The sequence below is a fragment of the Dasypus novemcinctus genome, chromosome X, assembly GCF_030445035.2.
Source record: "Dasypus novemcinctus isolate mDasNov1 chromosome X, mDasNov1.1.hap2, whole genome shotgun sequence".
NCBI lineage: Eukaryota > Metazoa > Chordata > Mammalia > Cingulata > Dasypodidae > Dasypus > Dasypus novemcinctus.
This window is the reverse complement of record NC_080704.1, coordinates 161488260-161513139: the sequence shown is the minus strand read 5'-3', so window position 1 is coordinate 161513139 and position 24880 is coordinate 161488260. Positions and strand designations below refer to the sequence as shown.

The 24880-nt window shown below is 42.4% G+C and overlaps 1 protein-coding gene across 1 annotated transcript; it reads left to right on the top strand.

Annotated features, from left to right (window-relative positions):
• The first annotated feature begins 907 nt into the window (after positions 1-907).
• Positions 908-4415, top strand: CXHXorf66 (chromosome X CXorf66 homolog). Its single transcript, XM_058291406.2, has 3 exons — positions 908-1067; positions 2148-2301; positions 3320-4415. Exons 1-3 carry the CDS (start codon positions 923-925, stop codon positions 4254-4256), a joined length of 1236 nt encoding a protein of 411 aa, XP_058147389.1. The 5' UTR covers positions 908-922; the 3' UTR covers positions 4257-4415.
• The last annotated feature ends 20465 nt before the right edge of the window (positions 4416-24880 follow it).

The following is a 24880-nucleotide window of genomic DNA, read 5'->3' as shown; positions in this document are numbered from 1 at the left end:
AAGCCAGAACCCTGAGTTGTCCTTGACTCTTCCCTTTCCTTCCCTGCTCCAACCAATTAAGAACCAAATCACATCAATTCAACCTTCTTAATATCTCTCAAAATTCATCCGTCCTCGGAAATCATTATTTCCGTCCTCGATACCTAAGATAAGGTGACCATCTATTTTTCTTCTTCCCAACTGATGCCCCCACCAACAGACTGAGCTCCCTTCTAATACATTTTTTCCCACCACTATTAGAATGAGCTTCCTCTCCCCAGTCCCTGTGCTTGGTGTTCTTATAGTCCATTTCACACCATCTTGTACTTACTTGTATTCTCTACTTGAGTGTAAGTTCCATGAGCACCAGGATTTTTACTGCGGTCATTTTTATAACTGTAGCATTAAGCACAGTGTCTGGCATAGGGGAACACTCTATAAATATTTGTTGAATGATGGGACAGAGCTTCAACCTAATGGCTAACAGCTGCTCAATAACAGATTGAGGGACTCTTCAAAATCTTAATTTTATTCAGAAAAATTCATATGGACTTATACCCTAGGATTTCACCCCTATAATATAAGACTCAAGAACTACCAAAAGACTGCAAAGTGCCTCCTTACCATTTACTAAGGAGAACTAGCTCTTGAATTTCTAGAGTGATCTCATTTTTCCCTACCTTCTCTACACATTTCCGTCTGTGCTTAATAATGCCTCAATTTTCTTGATATGAGTTTGATAGAGTATTAAGTGCAAAAGAGAAACCAATGATTTGAAGTCATTGTGTGAACTTTGTACTCAGAAGCTTATGCCTCCCTATGGTGAGATTATGACATCAGAATATGGCAGGAAATGACCATGTCATAAACCACCAGAACACAGTGACCCATACAAAACACAGTAGTTACCTTATTAGAAGAAACATTTGAACAAGTCCTGGACATGAATCTTTTCATTTATGTCCTACTTCTGTCCTTTTGGACAAACCATTCTTTTAATACAAACCATAGTAATGTATCCAGTAATGTATCTACTAATGCTACCACCACCACCAACACCACCACCGCCGCTACTATTACTACTACAGGTAGGTGCCTAACCTTAAAATTTATACATTCCGATCTATTATAATTGACGCTTGTATTCGTTTCCTGGTTGCTAAAACATACACTGGTTTGGCTTAACAACAGGAATTTACTGACTCGAGGTTTCAGAGGCTAGAAGGCTAACTTTCTCCCAGGGTCAGTATCTTCAGGCTGGTCAGCAATCTTTGGGGTTCCTTGGCTTTTCCATCACATGACAACGTATGTGGCGGCATCTCCCTCTTTCTCTTCCGGGTTTCCTTGACTTTCAGCTTCTGGCTGTTCCCCATTGCTTCTCTTTTTCCATGCCCAATTTCCTTTGCTTATAAGGACTTCAGCCATCTTGGATTAAGGCGCACCCTCATTCAGTGTGGGCACACCTTAGCTCATTACATCCGCAAAGGTCCTATTTACAAACGGAACCAGCGGTTGGGACTCTGCCACATGCCTTTTGTGGGGGGACGTGATTCAGCCTCTGAGAGCATTCAGTCAATTCATCAAGAAGCTAACTTATGTTTACGAAATCTGCTATTTCTTTTATGTTAACTTGAGTAGCGCTTCAAGAATTTCTAGGACAGTGGCTGATGGTTTTGTTTCTGTGGGAAAAATTCTAGCAACATATAAGCACAAAGTGTACAGGCTTATGGTTCCCCTTCACTCCCCTTGCCCAGCCAGTCCTCCTACACCACCACCACCAAACTAGGTAATACCGTGTGAGTGACTCTGTCATACGATCTAACATAGAGATTTTCAACAAGGGTTTGTCCTTTGCCCATCCCCTTTCCATTCACATGCACACACACAAATTAACACTCAAGGGCACTCACATATGTGCACAACATACAGACCCACTGAAAAGCCAAGGTAATGGAGGAGCAAGCCATGATGCAGGGGTAAACCAGGTAAAGCTACTGACCAGTCAGAGATCCCTCCCGGATCTAACTTCTAGACTGTGGCTGGGGGCAGAAGAGAGGGAAGAGAATAATAGTGGAACACTGACCAGGCTTTAAAAAATCATTGATGATGAAACTTGATTTTGACCTATTACGGCAAGCCATCATAAACATGGACAATCTCTTTGACAGGAAGTAAGCGTCAATCAATAGAGATCAAAATGGACATGTTTAGGAAGCATCTACTCGTTATAATAATTGGCATTATGATCATAGCCTTCGTCTTTACCTGTTTTTGTTTTCTTCATTATAATTGTATGAGCGACGATGTCCCCAAAGAAACAATGTAAGTTGCACACCTTTAAATTAAGAAGCAAATTTGGGGGGTATGTGTGTGTATACATATAGTGGAAGTTTCATTGTTGTTGTGGTTACTTAATGCTAACTTTAAGCTTCCAAAGAGTTACCAACGTCTTGTGGCTAAATACTGTCAATTAAAAGATATCAGCTCCTAAATATTCTCAAGTATATTATCAACTTTAGCCAAAGCTAGTTCCCATTCAGGGTTCAGCTGAACCTCAGGCTATTTATTTCATTATAAATTGAACCTAGGCAAAGAGGGCATGAGTACCTGATGAATAAGAGAGAATGAATAAGGAGAATGAAGAGTGGGGATGGGGGAGGGAGGGAGGGAGTTGGGCCTCTGTATTCCCAAGACAATACAACCTTTTGGATAATCTACTATTTTGAGATTTAATAGCATGAAAAATTGTTCACTGTTGTTGCTCTCATGACCTCAGTCCCTGCTGGTTCCCTAGAAATTTCCCAATCCAAAGACGTGATTCAAATGTCAGACCAGTGCCCTCTTCCTTTAGCTGTAGGGGAATATTTTGAAATGAAATATGCAGGGATAGATAACATGGCATAAATATAATAGGAAAGCAATGACTTTGGTCTAAAGAGCCTAGTTAATTTTTATTTTAAGTTATCATATTGTGACATACTTTTTCTAGTTTAACTTGGAATAAATGAGATATATGTTCTCTCCCTTCGTCCTTCCCTCCCTCCCCCCCCGCCCCAAAGCAGTAGATTTGAAACAACTCTCTGTCATTCCATATACAGTTTATGTGGTTACCTAATGTGGATGAAACAGGAAAATGCTCTAAAGAAAAAGAAAAAGCATTTAACATGAGAACATGTCTGTAACCTGAGTCATTGCTCTCCTGCCCTTACTGTCTTCAGTCTTCCTAATAGAACCAAAAAGAGACCAAAGCTCTAAACTGACACAGTTTCCTATTTTCTGATGATAGCAATAAGATTCTTTTGTTTCAAATTGTCATACTTCAAATTTTCTATATTTTCAGGACCCAGAATGAAGCAATAGTAGTTGGTCCATCCAAATCATCACTCAGTGGATCCAAGACCACCAGTCCATATAGTCCACGCGGTCCAGAAAAACAATCTCCGCCATCCAGTATGGGCAAGTTACATAAGCAATCAAATCCAGAAAAGCCATTCTTACCATCCAGTGCAGAAAAATTAATCAGGCCATCAAGTACAGAAAAGTCATTCCTACCATCCAGTGCAGAAAAGTTAATCAGAACACCCAGTCCAGAAAAGTCATCCATACCATCCAGTGCAGAAAAGTTAATCAGATCGTCACGTCCAGAAAAAATACTCAGGTCATCCAATCTAGAAAAGTCAGCTAGGAGAATCAGTCCAAAAAAGCCACATAAGCTAAAGAGGCAGGCCAGTTTATCCTATCCAGATAAGCCAGTCAGACAACATTGGTCAACTAATCTACAATATTCCACCAGGCCAGCCAAATTACCTTGCCTTTCTCCTCCACAAAATAAAACGTTTCCACCCAAATCAGTCAGCCTCCAGAAAGTTGCCAAGCCACCCAGACATCCCAATCCCAGAAGGCAAGGTAATACAAACAGGACAGATATGCTATGCAGGCCTCAAGGAACAAAGCCCTGCCAAACTTTTAGGGAAAGATGTCTTGTTTGCAACACTTCTGATGAGGCTTTGGTCAGTAATATTGCTGCAACTAAGAAGAAAATTGCCCCAAACCAAACATTTTCAAGAGAAATGAAGTCTTATTACAGGTCCTTTCATAAGACAGCTTCCATGGACAAGGAATACTATGAATATGTATGTGACAGCGATTTGATGACATACGATAGTGAGGACAGTGAGAGGGAAATAACCATTATTTGTAACATAAGGTGCAATGAAGTTTTGCATATAGGTGCCCATGATAATGAAAGGCTCAATAAAAATAAAATCCAACCGTGAAGAAGTAAACATACCAACATACTATTTCATGCTCTCTATCCTACAAGTCCCTGAAAGAGGGAAAATCTACCTGTGATCACTATTGAGATTAGCCCTATCTATCTTGGAAGCAATTCACTCTTTCAAAAAAAGTCATTAAAGGCATGATATAGCAAATGATTATTACTGTAATTATTATTGCATTTTAGAGGCATAAGGTACAGCTTTTGATGTATCTTACTCAGATCCGGTCACTTGAATGGGAACCACAAACACACATGCATATAAAGCTGGAATGGAATTGCAAAGATGGGTAACGTGAACTCTTCCTTCCCTTGGATTAGCCCTCAATTGAAGTTCCAACCCATTTAAGTTTATTTTTTCAATGTTTATATGCAGTCTTTTTTTTTTTCATCATCTTATTGTATCAGCTCTCCGCGCGGACTGCTCTCTGCACAGGCCAGCTCGCCTTCACCAGGAGACCCCATGTGGTAGACGGGAGTCCAATCATTTGAGCCAATCTGCTTCCCCCTACATGCAGTCTTACCGGCTTAAGACTGACTCTTTTTCTGAGGTGCCCAGAGGTTGGTGGAAATGACTCAACATGCTTGGTTCTGTCTGAGTTGCGGAAACTGCTAACACCACTGCCTCCTGTGGCTGCTATCTAGAGAGGCATGGGCTTGTGCAGCCTGCAGCAGCCACACCTGGGGCTCCACAACATCCATCCAAGTGTTTCAGTCTCCATAACTCTCAACAAGGCTCTTAATTCTTTTTGTTATCCTTCAAAATGTTTTTTTTTAAAAAAAAGAGTTGGAGCTGGTGCACATTCTCAGAAGGTCCCAGTTAGAAGGTCCCATTTTCCCAGAAGTTACCTCCCCCATCTGTCTCTGATCAGCAGGGGTAGGAGGCCAGAGGCAGAGCCTTGGAGTTAAATCCTTTCACTTTCCATTAATGAGATGTCGAACTTACCTCCTTCTAAGGACATGATTGAGAAAATCAGGCAAAATCCTGGACCCCAAGCCTATATTCTAGGAAAGTGCAGTTGGCCCCATATAGCATCTAGCAGGCATAATTTCAATGCCAGCAGCTAGCATCTACTGAGCATGCACTATTTGTCAGGCACTGCACTAGTCCCTTATGTCTCATAGGTACCAAGGCCACCCTCAAGTTTGCCAATTCACTAGAAGCGCTCACAAGTCTCAATAGCAGGTTAGACTCAGGGCTAAGGTTTACTAGAGCCAAAGGACACAGGCCAAGAGAGACACAGGATAAATACATGTATCAGGTGGAAACCGGAGAGGTTAGGCACAGGTTTTCGAGTACGGCCCCACCTGGTGCCACACAGGATGTGCTTTCTCTCCAGCAGCCAACAACAGGGACATGTGTGGAATGTCTCTGCCCAGGGGAGCTTATTTACACCTAGGGGTCCAAGGTTTTTTACTGGGAGCTGCTCACACATGCACATCACGCTATATGAGCAGCCAGGACAAATGACACTCAGGAGCTCGACAATGGAACCGGGTGCCCATCATCAATCTTGATATTTGTGCAAAGCAACCGTGACAAGCTGATACCCCATCATCTATTGCTCCAGGTGCACAAAACATAATCATTGACCATTAACATAAAGAACATTCCTAGGTCCCCATTCCCAGGAATTGGTCAAGGGTCAGACATGGTTCCAGGTTCCCTTGGAGACATGTAAGGACTGAACAGCCATAACTTCTGTATCAATGTTTTCCTTACATCTTATGTATTTTATTTAATCCCAGACAATCTCCTATGAGTAAACTGAGGGTCAGAGACATATAGTAAGATCACATCTGGTAACTGAGCTAAGATTTGAATCTATGATTGACTTATGCTCAGTCTTTCATTATGTTGTATTGCCTTCTCACTACCTCCTGCTAGGGTACCTGATTATTGACAGATAGCTCAATCTTTCGGTGAACTCAAAGTCCTTCTTTGATTTTTAATCAGTTTGGGCCATTCGCCTAGCCTATTAGGGGCATATAAATATGTTCTGGGGAGCAGGTATACCTCCAACTGTTGAGTGCGCTTCCCATCTTCCCATGTATGAGGTCCTGGGTTCAAACCCTGTACCTCCTGAAAAAAAAGATGTCCCGTGTTCATTTAGACCTGATTTTCCCAAGGCCAGATGGTTAACCCTGGGTCTGTACCCACAAGCTTGTCATAAAATTCACAGGCAGCTTTAAGTAGCTGTTTATGTGCAAAAGTTTTGAGAGATGGTGTATATATTTAAAAAGCACCGTGTGAACTGCATGCTTGATTTCCTACTGGTATAACCCATTTTCAAATGACAAATGGGAAAGGAATAAGTTGCAGAAGGTTCTGGGTTAGAAAAGCCTGGTCTTTTTAAAACCCACAAATAGAAGCAAAACTGCTGATCATATGGTGAAACTGTTTATTATGGAAAAGTTCAAGCATATTCAAAAGAGCAAGTAATATAATGAACCCCCATATAATCACCACCCGGATTCAACAACTATCACTTCATAGCCAATTTTGTTTCATTTGTACTCCGAGCCACACCCCCCTCAACAAAAAAATACCTCAACACAATTGCATTATCTCACCTAAAAATGGACAATAATTCCTTACTCTCATCAATTATCCAGGCAGTGTTCAAATGTCCGCATCTTTCACTTAGTTTTTTTTAACAATTGGTTTGTTCAAATGATGTTGATCAAACTTTGACAGCGTCTAAGAGTAAGTTTTTTTTAAATCAAAATTGCAATTCCATTGCCTAATCTGACATTGTATTGTAGGATGATTTTGGAGCTAATTGGAGCTGTCAGTAGTCAAGAAAATTGCAAAAGTTGAAACTGTATGGTTTTCAGTTTAAATTCAGCTAATATCTTGGTAGACAAAGCCAAATAATCTGATCACTGTTCTGTTCCCATTTGAACCTAAAGACATGTAATACTTTAAAGGCTGTGAATATTAATATCTAATAAAAATGACTAACTGCCAGTAATAACCAAAGATAATGACACCTACGAACAAGTTATCTGTATGAGTATGTATGCTTCTTTTTAAACCACCCTTAATTATAGAGTAGAAGTCTGCAGAATATTCAGAGTTCATTCAATATGCAAAATTCTAAGTACATTAATGGGGACTTCACACACAGAACCAGTCTAGAATATGTAATAAAAATAGGCACAGTGAGTCAGAGAGCATTTCAGACAAAATAATAATAATAATAATTCACCAGGGAAAACCTGCCCTGGTGAATAATTAAGCCCTGGCAGTCTTTCCAATAGATAGCCTTTGGCTCTTCTTGGAAATGGCCAGAGTGACCAGATGTCCTGATTGAAGTAAGAGAGTCCCCAAATTTCAACTCTGTTACTCCCTTCTTCTCTCCTACTCTCTGTTTCTTTTCCCTTGTTCAGTGAACATCAGGGCTCCACGCTCAGTCTGTGCTAACCAGTTTCAAGGGTGTCCCTTTCCTTTCAGACCAGTTCCACTCTCTTCCTGCTGAATCAACCCTCCTTCTACCCATCTCTCCAACCCTCCTCCTCTGCTCCCGGTTAGAGGGCGAATATGGATTATATTTACTCCTTGTATTTTGTATACCCCTTTAGAAAACTCCATCACTTAAATAAGTGCTAAAAAATTAAAAAAAAAACTGTCACTTAAAGTGCTAAAAGTTCAGACTTCAAACATTTCTCTTGCATATATTTTTTCTTGAAGGAATTATATAAGCCTGGCACGGAAAGGGTGCTTAGAGATCCTCTCTTCTACCCACTTGTGGAGAAGGGGAGTGGGGGTGTCATGCAAAGAGCTGAAATCATGCTCTTTCAGCAAGAAAACCACTCTCTGGAGAGCGGGTGTAGCTCAAGAGGATGAGCGCCTGCTTCTCATGTATGAGGTGCTGGTGCCGTGAGGCACAGATCTTGAAGTGTGCCACAGAGAAGTGATGCACCAGATGTGGAACAGTTAAAAAAACCCACTTTGTTAATTTCCACCGTCCTATAATCCCTGCCACGCTGTGTGCAACCTCCAAGAATTGGAGCAGCAAAAGAAGAAAGCTAGGATAGAAAAAGCTCAGCCAAATATTTCCTTAACTGTAACCCATGTATAACCCTCAATTATCCCTGTGCTGCTGTGTGGCCTTAGGAAACCAGAGTCAAGCAGGATTAGTTTTGCAATTATTTATATAATGCATAGAACGGGCCATTGTTGAAATAAACAAGGGCTAATTATAGCTTGCATCCGAGAACTTTCTGATAGTTTTACTTGTTTAGAATTATCCCCTTATAAGCCCAAATCAAAATAACATTTTGAAAAGCTTGCAGAAGGAGGAGTTGAGGAAATAAATTGTCATCAATCTGTCATACGGAAGAAAAAGAACAATACTTTTATAGCCATTTTGTCTAAATAGTAGAATTTTCCAGATAATAAAAAAAACTCATATATCCTCTATCATCAATCTCTTCCTTTAGTCATACCTTTTCCTAGCAAAATGGACTGTTTTTGAATACTGTACTGAAATGGCCCAAAGGTAGGTAACTGGAAAGAGGAAAAAAAGAAATGAAGGACTATGGTAATACATAGGTGGAATCATTAGCCCTGGAAATACTGAGAGTTGAATGTATCTATCATATATAGACTTTCTCTGCCATTTCCCAAAATAAACTCAATGACAATTTGCAGGGCTACAATTTGGAAATACGAATGCGACTGAACTCCTTGCTTTCAATTTCCACACATTCATCTAAATAAACACAAAGCTCTTTACAGTAACGTCCAATAAAAGTATGGCAAGACTAATGACAGAGAGTATTAGCAAAAAAACTATCAACCTGTGAAAGTTGTTTTTTGTAAACAAAAAGATATATCACTGTTGCAAAAACAAATCTCTTCTGTACTCCTTAGTTTAACTGAAGGAACAAAGAAGACAAAGAGTAAAATTGTCAAAAACAAAGCTTTTCCATGCTGATCTCTTATGGTTACTATAGGAAATGATAATATATTACAAAGGCACTTAAAGTTGGGGGAAGTGGACATGGCTCAACTGATAGAGCGTCCACCTAACATATGGGAGGTCCAGGGTTCAAACCCAGGACCTCCTGCCCATGTGGTGAGCTGGCCCACACGCGGCGCTGCCACGCTCAAGGAGTGCTATGACACGCAGGGGTGTCCTCTGTAGGGGAGCCCCACACGCAAGGAGTGTGCCCCGCATTAAGCCATCCCTTGTGATAAGAGCACAGCCCACCCAGGAGTGGTGCCGCACACAGGGAGAGCTGAAGGAAGTGAGATGATGCAACAAAAAGAGACACGGAGACACAAATTCCCAGTGCTGCAGAGAATGCAAGCAGACACAGAAGAACGCACAGTGAATGGACAGAAAGCAGACAATGGGGGGGGGGGGGCCGGGGGGGGTTAAACAATAACATAAATCTTTAAAAAAAAGTTGGGGTTAGGGGAAGCTATTACAGGACCAAGATGCCAACTACTCAGTGGCGGACTTTGCCCAGTGGTTAGGGCATCCGTCTACCACATGGGAGGTCCACGGTTCAAACCCCGGGCCTCCTTGACCAGTGTGCAGCTGGCCCATGCACAGTGCTGATGCGCGCAAGGAGTGCCCTGCCACGCAGGGGTGCCCCCGGCGCAGGGTAGCCCCACACGCAAGGAGTGTGCCCCGTAAGGAGAGCTGCCCAGCGTGAAAGAAAGTGCAGCCTGCCCAGGAATGGTACCACACAGAGAGCTGACACAACAAGATGATGCAACAAAAAGAAACACAGATCCCGTGCCGCTGACAACAACAGAAGCGGACAAAGAAGACACAGCAAATAGACGCAGAGAACAGACAACCAGGGTGGGGGGGGGGGATAAATAAATGAATCTTTAAAAAAAAAACATGCCAACTACTCAGGAAGTGGACGTGGCTCAATCAGGCACCCACCTACCACATGGGAGGTCCTGGGTTCGGTGCCCGGTGCCTCCTAAAGAAGACAAGCAGGACATTGAGTTGACATGAGGGGCTGTTGCAGCAAGCTGAAGCAATGAGATGATACAAAGGCAATAAGATGATACAAAGAAGAGGCACAATGAGGAAACACAATGAGAGACATAACAAGCAGGGAGCAGAGGTGACTCAAGCCATTGTGCTCCTCCCTCCCACACGGGAGGTCCCAGGTTCAGTTCCCAGTGCCTCCTAAAAAGAAAATGAGCATACAGTGAACGGACAGAGTAGACAACAAGTATACAATGAACAGACAGAGAGAACAGACAGTGAGCACAAATAATGGGGTGTGGGGGGAACAAATAAATAAATCTTTAAAAAAAATAGACTACTAGCCTAGTAAATTGTCAGCAAACCATCCTGGACTCCTATACTCTAGTCAAGCCATTTCCCTTTTGATATCACTGTCACCATGTGCTAAACAATAAAAGGCTAAAAGAGAGATGCATGATTTTCTGGAATGTGAAACCACTCTTATGGTAAAACCAGCCTGCCAGAGATCACCACCTTTGTTCATTAACTAGGTACTGGTGGCTGAAATGGAGAGAAAAAATATATTCTTTCATGACTGTGCCATCTCATGGGCCCTAGATATGTGCCAGGTTTTGTTGTTTAGTTGTTTTTTCTAAAAGTCCCATTTTGTTGTCCATCTCTGTTATACCAGACGTAGCAGGACCAAGTTTCATTCAAACACACAAAGCCTCAGAAGTCTCCGCACTGAAAACACTTTTGTGGGAAGTACTCAAACAAGAGGAGAAATAATGCCAGGAGATGGTGCCAGGGGTATGCGGTTTAAGAGTGATGGAACACCTTGGCGACGTTTGCAATTGCCTTAAAGGTAGCTAAGATCAAATCAAAGAACAGAAATGGGGGAGCGGATGTAGCTCAGGGGTTGAGCGCCTGCTTGCCATGTACAAGGTCCTGGCTTCAATCCCTGGTATCTCCTGGGGGAAAAAAGAAAAAAAGGAAAGCACGAGGAGGGTGCTAGGAGGGAAGTGCCCTTTTGCACTCCATCCCTTGCACTGCCTCCTCCCCACAGGAGAAGGAGTGACTAATCTGACTGCTCAGAGTTGACATGCACGAGCGCATGATTTGTGTGTTTGCCATGCTCTCTGAAGAACCTGCGATCGGGGTACGTAAGGGAGCCCTGGAGCCCTCATCCATTTTGCTCATTGGGCAAGTAGACGAGAGTGTGCTCGGAAACCCCAGTCATAGCGCCCTCTAGCTCTTTCCCAGCACACGTGAACCCGCAGGTAGGTCCCAACCTTTCAGTTTGAGTGGAAAGTCAGAGGCCCATCTCGAAAGTCTCGACTTCTAAGCAGCACCCACAATCTCATCTCTTAACAGCACTTTGGCCCTGAAACCCTAAACAAATCCTACCCGAGCCACAAGCCCTGGCCAATACTACTAATACTTCAGTTACTTCGGAAGAAATTCTTTTTAGGAAAGTTCTTTTGTTTGTTTGCTTGTTTGCTTGTTTGAGGTACTGGGAATTGAAACCAGACCTCGTATGAGGGAAGCTGGTGCTCAACCACTCGAGCTACTTCTGCTCACCTTGAGTTGGTTTTTTCGATGGTTGTTTGCTGTTTGTTTATTTTTAGGAGGCACAGGGGACTGAACTGGGACCTCCCATGTGGGAAGCAGGCACTCAACTGCTTGAGCCACATCTCCTCCCCAATTATTTTTTTTAACTGTAACGTTTGTTATATACTCCTAGTGCTGTAACCACTGAACTGAGTGATGTACATAGAATTAGCACTAGTTGGTCTGTCTCCAAATAACCTCTAGTCTGTGGGAGAGATAGCCACATGAAAACAAAAAACCCAATCTGTAGTAAAATCAATGTGGAAGGAAAAATCAAATCTTCAAAAATAGAACCATTAAGAGTAAAACAAGCAATATCCTAAGTTTGGGCCATTGTATTAACCACATTGAAGCTATGTTAACCAGATTTGGTTCAGCTTAGGATTTGTACTCACTGCTGCTGAATTTCTAGAAAAATTCACTGTACCAGCTCAAGGGATGAGTCCAAGAGGCAACCCAGAGACAGGGTTGCCAGAGTTAGCAAATAAAAATACAGGTTGCCCAATTAAATTTAAATTATATTTTTGGTATACAAGTGAAAGAATATCCGTTGTTTATGTGAAAATAGATTTTACCTGGGTGTCCCATATTTTATCTGACAATCTTTAACAGGGAGGACAAACAGGAAAATGTATGTGTGCAGATTAAATCGTCAACTTCCCCACCTTGACCCAAGTTCAGGTTTAACCTGGCCTGTTGATGGCTATGGGAGTGACAGCCCTCTACACAATGTGATTCCACTCCCCTAGCCCCCGATGACTGAACCGGAAGTGGACAACTGAACCCTTAGGAGCCATCTATTTGCTGATCATGAGAGTTGGTTTCTTGAGAATTTTCAACAAGAGACACAGAGATTCTAGGGAGGGAATTACATGGTTGCTTGGGCTAAATAGCGTGTAGAGTGGGGCTGGAATGGTATGTTAGGCTGTGTGAAAGTGGAAGATGCTAGTCAAAACAAAGAGGAGAAAGAGAAGCATAGAAAAAAGAGACTATGCGGTCTTTGAGAGAAAAAGCAAGCAAGCTCAGTTTCTGACTAGCCAATTCTAATTTTAGTCCCTCTGTGGCCTGGCTGTCCTTCAGACTGTGAAATCCTGAAATTCTGTCTCTTGTATTCTTATAAGAAATCCCTTTTTCTTAAGTTAGCCTGAATCAGTTTCTACTCCTTGACTTAGTGCCGTTTATGACCTCATAGGTTTAGAAGAGGCGTGCCAAATGGCTTTCATCTCAGGTGACCACTCTGATCTATTGACATAACTGTTGTAGCAGGCTGGATTGAAAGGATTATGGGATCTCTTCCAAGTTCTGTGTCAGAGTGTCATGACTGACTATTACTTTCTGCTATGAATGTGGAAGAGAGGAGTATCAACATATGTGCCACATATTTGCCATCCCTACTGTGGAGAAAAAAATTAGGACCAGCATACTGTTAGGGAGATCACAGACACTTGTTAAGCAGCCCTTGCCCGAACCCCACCTACCACCAACTCCTTCTCTGAGGAAGTCACAAACACACACTCAGTATGGCCAAGTCTCCACTACCCTCACATCCTTTTCTACTGTGTGCCCTTCCACAACCTGACGGGAAGTGTTAACTCTAATGAAAAGACTCTAGGAAGCAGATGTGTCTCAGGTAACTGAGCTCCCACCTACTGTATGGGCGGTCTGCGTATGGGCGGTCCGGTTTCGGCTCCTTGTGCCTCCTGGAGAGGACAAGCAAGACAGCGAGCTGACGGGACGGGCTGGCACAGCGAGTCGACACAAGATGACGAAGTGAGATGACGCAACCAAGAGACAGCGAGGAAACACAATGAGGGAGGCCACAAAGCAGGGAGTGGAGGTGGCTCAGGAGAGTAGGTGCCTCCATCCCACATGGGAGGTCCTGGGTTCGGTTTCCGGTGTTAGAAAGAAAGCTGCACCTGTAAGAGAACAAAAGCTCACCCGATTGTGGAGGAGAAGAGAATTTTATTAACGATCTTGCAAGAATGGGCACCCGACCTGGACAAAATGGCCGGCGCGCCGAACAGCAAGAAACAATAACATTTATAACCTAAATCTAACACGCAGGTCCCTCCCTGTTCCCCATTGACTGGGTACCTCACGGGTTACAGCCTATCTGAGACGTCTACCTAACTTACCTGGTTCCCGCTCGGAGTCGCCGCTCTGGGTTCCCTGCATTCCCCCGGGCTGGGCGGGCTCTGGCCGCTTTCACTCCCGGCGCCCCTTTTCCAATCCGGGCGCCGCTTTCCACCATTGGCCCCGCCCTCGCTTCGCACCATTGGCTCCGGGCACCACTTTTCAAATTCTTGGCGCCAAAGCCCCTAGAACCTCTTTCCCTCCCTCCTCCAGCTTCCTCGGTTTCACCTTTAGATGAAAATTAAACTTAACCCTTTCCTTACAACATTACCTCCTAAAAAGAGAAGACCAGTGCACAACAGACACGGCATATGCAAACCATGAGGGGGTGGGGAGAAATAAATCAATTAAATAAATCTCAAAAAAAGAAAAAAGGCCCTGTCAGACCTTAAACCCTGAAACCTGGAACAAGCAGCTCCAGTTGCTTATTAGAACAGGAATTCTCAGTGGCAGGGTCCCCCTCAACCCCAGGTGGATACGGTATAGATTGGTCTTTCTTCTCTGAGGAGAAGAGGGGTGTGCAGAGCTGCCATATACCGACCCCGACCCGAGCAGTTTTTGGTCATCCTGGTAGACTCGCCGTGATAGGACTTCTTCCCTTGCTCTTTTGGACTCTTTGTGCTGTGCAAGTGACAAAGAAATTATTTACCCTTCCTGGACTCTTCATTGTGTCCAAGTAATATAGGGACCATATGGTGAGAGTTTCTGTTGTGACAGAAACCTGTGTTCCGATAACGCACCATTGTAGCAACTCACACCACACATACATTTTCCTCTAAAGGTGGTGCCATAGGTCATTTTATAACTACATGATGGAAATAAGAGGAACGTAGAAAGACTAAAGACATACAAAATTTCATCGCCTATAATCAGAGCAGCTTATTTTTTGCCTATTTCCTGTCTGTTCTTTATACATATGCCATCCTCAATTTCTTTCTATGGAAGGTCATTAACAAAAAAGAGTATGAGTCAATTGTTTTACTGGCAGACTTCCTTGGGACAACGGCGATGTCTAAACAGTTCATGGAAAAAGATGTCAAAGATATAAATAAGTTCTCTGTACATTGGAGGTCATGAAAATCTATTGTAATCTAAGCCAAGAATAAAAGCTAATTGGGAAGACTGCCATTTATTTCCAAGGCAGCTGGGGTTTAAACCAAAGTATTGACTTCCCCCTCATATGATAATAATTAATACTAACAAGTAATATTAAAATTGCACTTTAGGGAAGTGGACATGGTTCAAACAATTGGGCTCCCGTCTACCATATGGGAGGTCCAGGGTTCAATTCGCAGGCCTCCTGGTGAAGGCAAGCTGGCCTGCGCTAAGTCCCTGCCTGCACAGGAGTGCTGGCCTATGCGGCAAGCTGGCCTGAGTCGAGAGCTGGCATAGGAAGATGATGCAACAAAAAGAGACACAGAGGAGAAACAATGAGACACAGCAGACCAGGGAGCTGAGGTGGTACAAGAGACTGAGCACCTCTCCCCCAGTCCAGAAGGTCCCGGGATCAGTTCCTGGTGCCACCTAAAGGGAAAACAAGCAGACATAGAAGAACACACAGTGATTGGACACAGAAAGCAGACAATTGGGGGGGGGGGGGTAGAAATAAATCTTTTTTAAAATGGCACTTTACACACTGTCAAAAAGTGAAGCAATCTCACATCCTCCTATTAAGTATAAAATTGCTGATAACAGGGATTCATGTACACTGTGCAGCAAGGCACCATCCCTAGAGTGGCCTGGACTGGGGCAATTTATCAAGAGTCCTGTGCTTTAGGGAACCCCAAATTGCTGGTAGACTGAGTGATAACTCAGAGAGGCAGCCAGAAGGAGATAAGGGATCTAAGAATCAGGTGGGTGCTGAAAAAGAAAACCACTACTACACAATTGGTCTATCAACTCTACTGCACCCTTGTGTGACTTGTCTAGTCCTCCAAACCAATTTCATTTGGATAACAGTTTTGGGGTAGGGAGGAGATGGAGTGATGGTGACTCTGATTAGACCTGACTAAAACTTCCTGTGGCCTGTCTGGGTGGTCACTGGTTATATCCCTGCTCCTGTGGTAAAACGAAACAGTCATTAATGCTGGGAAATGGTTCCAAAGTCAGAGAATAACAGTTACCAGCAAAATCGCCTCATTATTAATTTTGATTTATAGCCAAACAGGAGTTGGGACATGACCAATCATAGTCTGATGACTGCTCTGCAGGAGAGGAGTTAATTAACTCCTCGGGAAGAATGACAAGACCATTGTGTCTTTGAAGTCCAGTATCCTATCTGGTTGCCAGGGTGATTTTGGTAAATATCAGTAGAAGCATATGCCGAGGGAAGGAAGCAGCTTATTCCAAATTTTGATGAAATGCCTGGTATAAGTACTTCATTTATTTGATGAGCTTGGTCTTTTTTTTTTTTTTAATGGTCGGGTGTTCTCTGTTCACCCCAAGATGGATTAGGAAGTTTCTCACAAGCCTCAGGTGTGGTGGTGTGGTGTAGGGAGGAGCAAAGCCTGGAAGAAGTGTTGACGAGTCAAAAGTAGGCCTAGTGGGACAGAGAGGAAACTTAGTCCTGCCCACAGCAGAAGGCACTGGGCAGAATAGTTGGCAGTCACTTACAGGTATGATTTGAGAAGCAGTAGGAGGGTGAAGGCTCCCCACACACCCAAATAAGTCCCTTCTTGATACTTGAAATCCCTTCCCTGGAGACTCCTTGCTTTGGGCTCAGCAGCGCTCATTCCCTTTGCTTGGCCAAAAACATCCAAACACTTTTATTTATTTATTTTTAAAGATTTATTTTTTATTTATTTCTCTCCCCTTCCCCGCCCCAGTTGTCTGCTCTCTGTGTCCATTCACTGTGTGTTCTTCTGTGTCCACTTGTAATCTTGTCAGCAGCACCCGGAATCTGCATCTCGTTTTGTTGCGCCATCTTGCTGCGTCAGCTCTCCGTGTGTGCGGCGCCATTCCTGGGCAGGCTGCACTTTTATCGCGCTGAGTGGCTCTCCTTATGGGGTGCACTCCCCGCGCATGGGGCTCCCCTATGTAGGGGACACCCCTTGCGTGGCACAGCACTCCTTGCACACATCAGCACTGCACATGGGCCAGCTCATCACATGGGTCAGGAGGCCCGGAGTTTGAACCCTGGACCTCCCATGTGGTAGGTGGATGCCCTATCCATCAGGCCAAAGCCACTTCCCCCAAACACTTTTAGAAATCACTAAAATTTGTAGACTGAGAGGTTTATCAGATCTCATCATTCCATCCACGAGGGAGGATGGCCAAAGGGTCCTGTGCACTTCCAGTGGCTAGGAAAAAAAAAAAAAAAGCAGAGCCAAAGAGAGGGGGATGGGAGTTCGAGAAGGTCTAATAGGCACCTCCTAGAATGGCTGTCATGCTCGCCACGATTTCCTCTTTTTTTTTTTTTTAAATGGTGGTAACATGTATATAACATAAAATGTACCAATTTAATGATTTCCTTTTTTGCCGGGAGCTCTCCTTTTGAGGAAACTCCTATTTTGCTGCTGCATTCTGGTGGACACTGAGTACCTGGCCAGGTGAGGATAAGACACAGGCTGCCCATTGCGAACTGTGCTCTCTGATCTGCCTGGCCATAAAGTTCTCCTTCATCGCAGGGAAGATGTATATATGGGGTTGGGTTGAACAGGCTCAGAAGGCTAAGTTAGTTTCACGAGCACATGGCTCAGCTTCCTGCTCATCCTGCCATACCCCTGCCCCTCCCTTTGAAAAAAAAAACCTTTACTTTTTAAAGAAGCTTTAGATTACAGAAAAGTTACATTGAAAATATAGGGGATTCCCATATACCCCACCCCTCCCCCTCTCACATTTTTCCCCATCAACATCATCTTTCATGACTGTGGTACATTTGTTACAATTGATGAATGCATATTGAAGCATTGCTACTAACCATGGTCTATAATTTACATTATGGGTTACACTTTGCACCACACAATTTTATAGGTTTTGACAAAATGTATAATGGCCTATATCCATCATTGCAAAATCATACAGGGCAATTGCAATGTCCTCAAAATGCCCCATGTTACACCTCTATCTTCTCTCTCCCTCTCCTCAGAACCTCTGGTGACCACTGCCTTTATATCAATATTACAAGTTCTTCCATTACTAGAATAATAATTCTACTTTAGTCCATAGTTGCATTTCCCCCTTATGTTTGCTCATTCTTCTATCTTGAGGATTTTGAGATGGTGATGCCCACTCTGCTTCCTAGTGAGAGGGGGCTTAGATGCCATGGGGAAGATGGATGAAACTGTCTTGCTTGCAGTTGAAGATACTCTGTTTTTTGGTACGGGTGTTGTCCATCATCATCCTTTTGTTAGTTGTCCTAGGTGAGTCTGATGAGCTGGAGAGTAGGTGTTGCAACTCTGTTGAGATTCAGAGTTCAACTGGCATATGACCAGATCAAAGATTTAAGTCTCTGCACTACCCCTTCCTTGAACCATTCCTGTGGCCTCATGGTGAGTTGGTTATGACCAAACGAAGATAAAAAGACATAAGGGGGACTGGTTAAGCTGGCACCATCTGAAAGTGAAAGACCCTAGGAAGAAGACTTCTTCCCAGTGGAGAGAACTTGGAGGAGCACATCTGGTTGCCTATTGTGCCTAGAAGGAGAGAAGATGTGTGGTACGGATCTACTTGGATTTACATCGGTTGGCCAGGGACTTAGCATGTTTCTAATAGCAACCTAAAGATTGGTATTTGAAAACCTGAAATTATGTCTGCCCACAAACGGCAGCTAAAATTCACAAAATTCCCACCAGAACTAATCTATCACCTAAGCCTCTCATTTTCCCTTGGGAAAAATAGGGTTAGAGATTGGTTGGAGGGGAATTGTTCATAGCGAGAATTGACATCTCTCCCCTTAACGGTACATAGATAGTCATTCACTCATTTCTCAGCATTTCTTGAGCTCCAACAACATGCCTGGCTCTTCCTTGGGAATCAGGGAAAAGAGAGAAATAAGGCCTGGTCCTTGCTCTCAAGCAACTCTGGTGGTTGTTCTCTGTTTTGGGTGTGTCAGTGTATTATACAGTCATATCCTATGACAAGAAATAAGGGAAACCAAAATGGCAAATACGTTATTTTTTTCCAAGTAGGGCAGACTAAATACTTGCTGAAGGGTGCCAAATGGACTTACAAATGCTAGAAAGAGAGCCAGTATGAACTATATGACTTAAAAATAAAACAGACACCAACAGAGATATTAATTAATTCAAGGTTGGATTTGATCGTTAAGGGGAGTTAGCATCTCTATGACTGCTGGGAAGAGAGCCATATTTAATGGATTTTTATGGCATCCTGCCTGAGTCTTAGTACCTAAATGTTGGACTGAGTGAAATAAAATTTGAATTAATCAATCAAGAAGACTAGAGGATGGTGCAATCTGCTATTCTTTTAAACAGTAGAAAGTATTTGAAAAAGTGCTGTGGAATAGGCAAAAGGTTTGTTAATTTTCAGGTCTGAACCTCAAGCTCTATTCTTGTATTCCCAACAAAGCTCTGTCCCCTACTCCAATTGCTCATTCTTAAAATACTCAGCTAACTCTGGTAAATCCTTTTCACCCCAGCATATTTGATTCACTCTCTCCCTTTCTTTGCTTTTTCATGGGAAGAAGGGTCTCCCCTCCTTTCCCAAACCTGGGTCCATCTCCTCCTGCCTTGTTTCACACAAAGCTTCCTCAATGATCTTTCCTTTTTAGAATCTTTAGCTTCCCCTTTTTACAGAAGCCCCCCTACCCCCACCCCTTAGAAACCTGTATAGGTCTCATTATTTTGGAAAAACACTTGCTGGATCCTGAAGTTCTTCTAGCTTTTGTTCAACCTCTTTTCCTTCTTCCATCCTCAAGCTTTGCAAATGAATGGCTTGCACCTATAAACTCCAGCAATGTGGCTTCCAGCCCAACTACCCTTGAAACTGTGCTCTTAAAAGCTCCTGCAAGATTTCCTAAGCATTAAACGAAATAGCTTTTCTCAGTTCTGATTTCCCTTGACCAGGAATAGATTTTTGAGGTTTAGAGCATCTCACAGCAAGCTCTAATAGCACATTTTCCATGCCTGCTGGACATTTCTATTTGAACATCCTAATGTTATTTCAACATAGTTAAAACCAAACTCATACTTTTTCCTCACTGACATTTCCACCGAATGATTTTCCTGCACATGACAGAAGGCAAGTTCAATGCGAGGCAGGGGTCATATCATATTCATTGCTATAGCTCCATCACACTGCCTGGTAGTGTAGTCCCTCTTCAATAAATACCTGCTGAAATGAATAAACGAATGAACATCATTCTCTCATTTACCCACGCTTCATTCCTTAGAGTCATTTTGGGTTCACCTCTCTCCTCTGTCCCAAACATTAAATCAATGATCAAATTTTGTCCATCATACATGCCTTCAAAATGTATTAGTTAAGAGTATGGATGTAGAGTTGAACGGACCTGTTTGAATCTTTGCTCCATTACTTCCTAGCTGTAACTTTGGGCATATTACATAACCTCTTGGTTTCCTCATCTATAAAATGCAGAAAATAAGTAGTATTTATCTCATAGTGAGAATAAATGAGATCATGTATGTAAGGTGTTTTGCTCATGCCTGACACTGAGCAAGAACTCAATAAATGCTAGTCATTGAAATTGTCTTTCACTTCTCCCCAATGTGATCCCATTGTCTTCCAGGGAGGTCTGCTTTCTACTTCCATGTCTTCACTGTTTTTCTTGACCGGAACACTCTCCTTCCTTTCCACCCATTCAAATACTAATTATTCTTTCTTTTTTATTCATTTCTATTTCTTAGAGAGTAATGCATATTCATAGTTTAAGTTAGATTTAAAAGACTCATAAAGAAAAAGAGCCGACCCCTATTCCATCTTTCCCAACTTCTGATCTATGCTACTAGAGCCACCACTTGCAATGATTTTAACTGTTTCTTCTGGTATTTACTTACATGTTTCTATATAATGTACTTATAATGATATTTCGTGATCAAATCTAGAAAGTACTCATTGCCTTCTTATTATGGAAGATTAAGACAGACCCCTTCCAACATCGTCCTCTCCAACTTGTTCTCCCTTCATCTTCCTAAAGAGATTTATTTCAGTAAATCAGTAAGTCAGTGTTTTCATTGTTATGGCTATGCACATGTCTTTTACTGCAGAGTCAAGTCGTATTTTATTATTAATTTCCTTTCTTGTCCAACTTTCTATATTTCTTGAAGTTAAAAACTGCCTTGGTTTTTTTTGTTGTTGTTGTTGTTGTTTGTTTTCTGTTAGCTTCTTCATTTTCTATGTATCCATGGCTAATTGCTCACTGATTCTCCCAGAGAACTGTAAAGCCTTTCTGAATACTATCCTCTGTATGGTCAAACAGTTCAGGCTATCTGTCAGTTAAATTTTTCTTTTCTCTCTAGAGACATCCTTTCTGGATCCTTCCATATTTCTGCTCCTCCCTGGACTGGCTGCTTTTTCTAGGTGAGCTGCATGGCTGTCTACTTTGGGTTTCCAGTCATTACCATCTTTTGAATTCTCTTCACTTCTCTTTTATGTTTATCCCCTGTTTTCTGAATCCTTCATCTTCCTCTTTCTTGGTTTACTTCTCAGTGTGATGGAGCACATGTTTCAGTAGCTTCCTGAGAATGGAGGTGAAACATTCATGTCCTTCCCACATGGACCCATTGCTCTGCTAGGCAGGTCTACTTACTACTTACTATTTATGGGAAACAATTTCACTTCTACGTCTTTGCTATTTTCCTTGGCTAGAATGCTCTCATACTTCCTTTCCATCCAAACGCTATTTGCATGTTCAAGTTAACTTTTATTTTTATGAAAATAATGCATGGCCATAGGTAAAAAGTTAAATAGTATTATAAGGCTTGTAAAGACAAAATTGAAGTCTCTTTTCCCATTTTTCACTACTCCCAATCTATACGCCCAGAAGAAAGGACTTTTAATTATTTTAGTTGTTTCTTCTGGCATTTACCTCCTTATTTTTAAATGTTATGCTTATACTGATACATCTGACTATTGGAGATAAAAATTATCTTCTTATGCCATATTCTTTTAGACCCTCTTCTCCATCTGTCCTATCAACATAGTTTGGTGGGATGTAGAACTCTGAATTGGCAATAATTTATTTTGAATTGGGAAGGCCAAACTGCATCTCAGTGAACCCCTGTGGTTCCTGGTGATTGCCTGTTCTCTTCCGTTTTGATTAAATAGTAAATGATTTTTTTAAAAAAAGATGCTCCCCTGATGGTTTTAAAATCTGGCCTGTGTTTGACATCGTGATGACTAGAATACAACTGCTTCTCTTTTTTGAAAAGCAAAGCAATATGAAATCGTCCTCAGTCCCCTTGGACTTCTGTCATTCTCCATGATTACTACCCTCGTTTGTCAGTACCCTGGGATGTAATTAATATGGGCTTTTTGGAGCACAATACCAGGGAGTCCTGCTCTCATCTGAAGAAGTGCCATTTAAGCTGAGACCTGAAGGATGAATAGCAAAAGCCGGTGGAAACATCCCAGCAGAGATGGTTGCAGTGCAAAAGCTGCTCCTAGAGAAGGGGCTTTGGGAATTCAAGGGATGAAAAGTGGCCAGTGGGATGGAGCCAGGTGGATGACTGGGAGAGGAGCCCATGGGAGGCTAGAGAGGAAGGCCGAAGGCAGAGAATGCAGAATTTTGGACTCCATCCTAAGAGCAATGGGAAGCAATGGAAAATTCTTAAGCAGGGGAGTGATTTGATCTGATTTGTATCTTCCAAAGATTGCTATGGTTGCAGTATGCAGAGAATGGAAAGGGCCAATAGAAGGATCTGGGCGAACTTGGTCCTAAATAAATTTTAAGAGCAATCTTGAAAACGGGAAAGGAATTTCAAATGGGCTGAAAGCAATCCTGAGGGGTCTGTTTGAAAGCTGGGCAGACAGTTGAATTTGTTTAGCTTGCTGATGACAGAGTGATTTAGATGCTACTATAACAGCTTAAGTTGTTTTTTGTTGTTGTTGTTGTTGTTAGTATCAGGTGGTAGAAGTGACTCTCCCTTGCGGTTCCCCTCCTGCTGAATTACTGGCCATTGGACTGATTCCTAGAGCAGACTGCCCCCGGGCCTTCCCAGGGTGTACTGCACAACTAGTGGCTGTTCTGCTCATTTGCAGAGTTGAGATTTCTGGGGGGGAGTGGAGGGTATAAAGTGGGAATGGGCAAGGAGGCTAAGGGGAATAGAGAACGGCTTCAGAGCAGCTTGCACTGAAATGGTGCAGCAGAATTGAAAAGGTCAAGGAAGAACTGGAGCATATCCCACCCCCCCACCCCGCCCTCCACCCCCGGCCAACAAGCATGATTTCTAGTCAATCTGGAAATAAGGCTCAGGCCTCTTCCTCTGAAGTCCTACATGCAGAACACTGGGGCTTCTGCGGCAGTCAGCTGACAGATCAGAAGAGCTGGTGTTAGGCATTGTGGGTTCTGAGAGTTGAGGCAAGAGGAAGTTAGCTTTTGCAGTTCTGTTGATGGAGTCGGCTGAATGAACATGTCCGCTGATGGTCTGCTTGTCGTCGTCATCGACAACAGCTTTCTACAACACCTGGGCTTTCTTTGGAAACTGTGAAGAGGCACCGAAAAGAACCAAAATAATCTCTTCTTGTCTTAAAAAAAACCCTCACAAAGAAAAGTGAAGTGAAAGGGTGTGTGTGAGAGTACCTTTAACTTCATTTTGGGTTTGGATGTGGGGGAAAAATATCACCTTGCCTTGTTTTCCTGCTTTACTGAGCATATTTTAGAATTGCATTGCATTGCGTTTTCATAGTCATGCAAATCAGTTTGGACCCTTGAGTATTGGTGTTGTGCTGAAATAAATTAAGAGGACAGAGAGAGTGGAATTACAATAACAAAAATGTGATCAACAATACTGCTATATCTTTGGGAATCCTAAACTCCCTGCTTTTTCAACTGTAGTCACGCAACACGGAAGTGTGAGAGAATACTGCAAAAAATGTCCAGGCCTCCTCCTCCCTCCCCTTTTTAAAAAGTTGATCTGTTTGACTATATAAGCTACGTGTATTTTCCATTTGTTCAGTAAAATAGAATATGGAAAGATGCTTTTTTTTTCACTAGTAAGCCCAAATGCCTAAATTAGCTTTTTATTACCTATGATACACTGTTTTATTGATAAGGATTCAAGACATGCCTAGAACGAATGATAATAACCTGTACCACCCCCAAATTCCAGTATCTAGAACTGCAGGTCACGTAGTATGTGCTCAACAAATACTTAGTGAAGGAAATGACAGCAGTTGCTGGGTTTAGTGAAAATGAAGTGAGAAAATAACATTTCTCTATTTGAAAAAAAAGTCTTTGAAATAGTAGAGAGCAAAATCTTAGGCTCCCCTTTCCCTCTCTTTTTTTGAGGTACTGAGGCCAGGGATTGAACTCCAGACCTGGTAAGTGGGAGGCTGGTGCTCAACCACAGAGCCACATCAGCACCCTTGAGTTAGTTTTTTCTTTTGTTTGCCTGTTTTTTAGTTTTTATGAGCCACCTCCCATATGTGAAGCAGGCACTCAACTGCTTAAGCCACATCTGCTCCCCTTAGACCCATTTTGTTAATAAAATAAAATATACCAATATCTGCTTAAGAACAAAAATCTTAAAGAGCATTATGGTAGCACAGCATTGTGAACATATTTCACAGCATTGGATTATATATATGAATGTGGCTAAATGGGGACATTTTAGGTTATATAGATGTTACTAGAATTTTCCAAAAAAAACACCATGGGACTGGACAACACTGAACCCTAATCTAAACCATGGACTATAGTTAATAGTACAATTATTCTTTCATCAATTGTAACATACATACTTATCCAAGATGTTAATAATAGGGGGGTATTTGGGAACTCTATTTTCTGCATGAT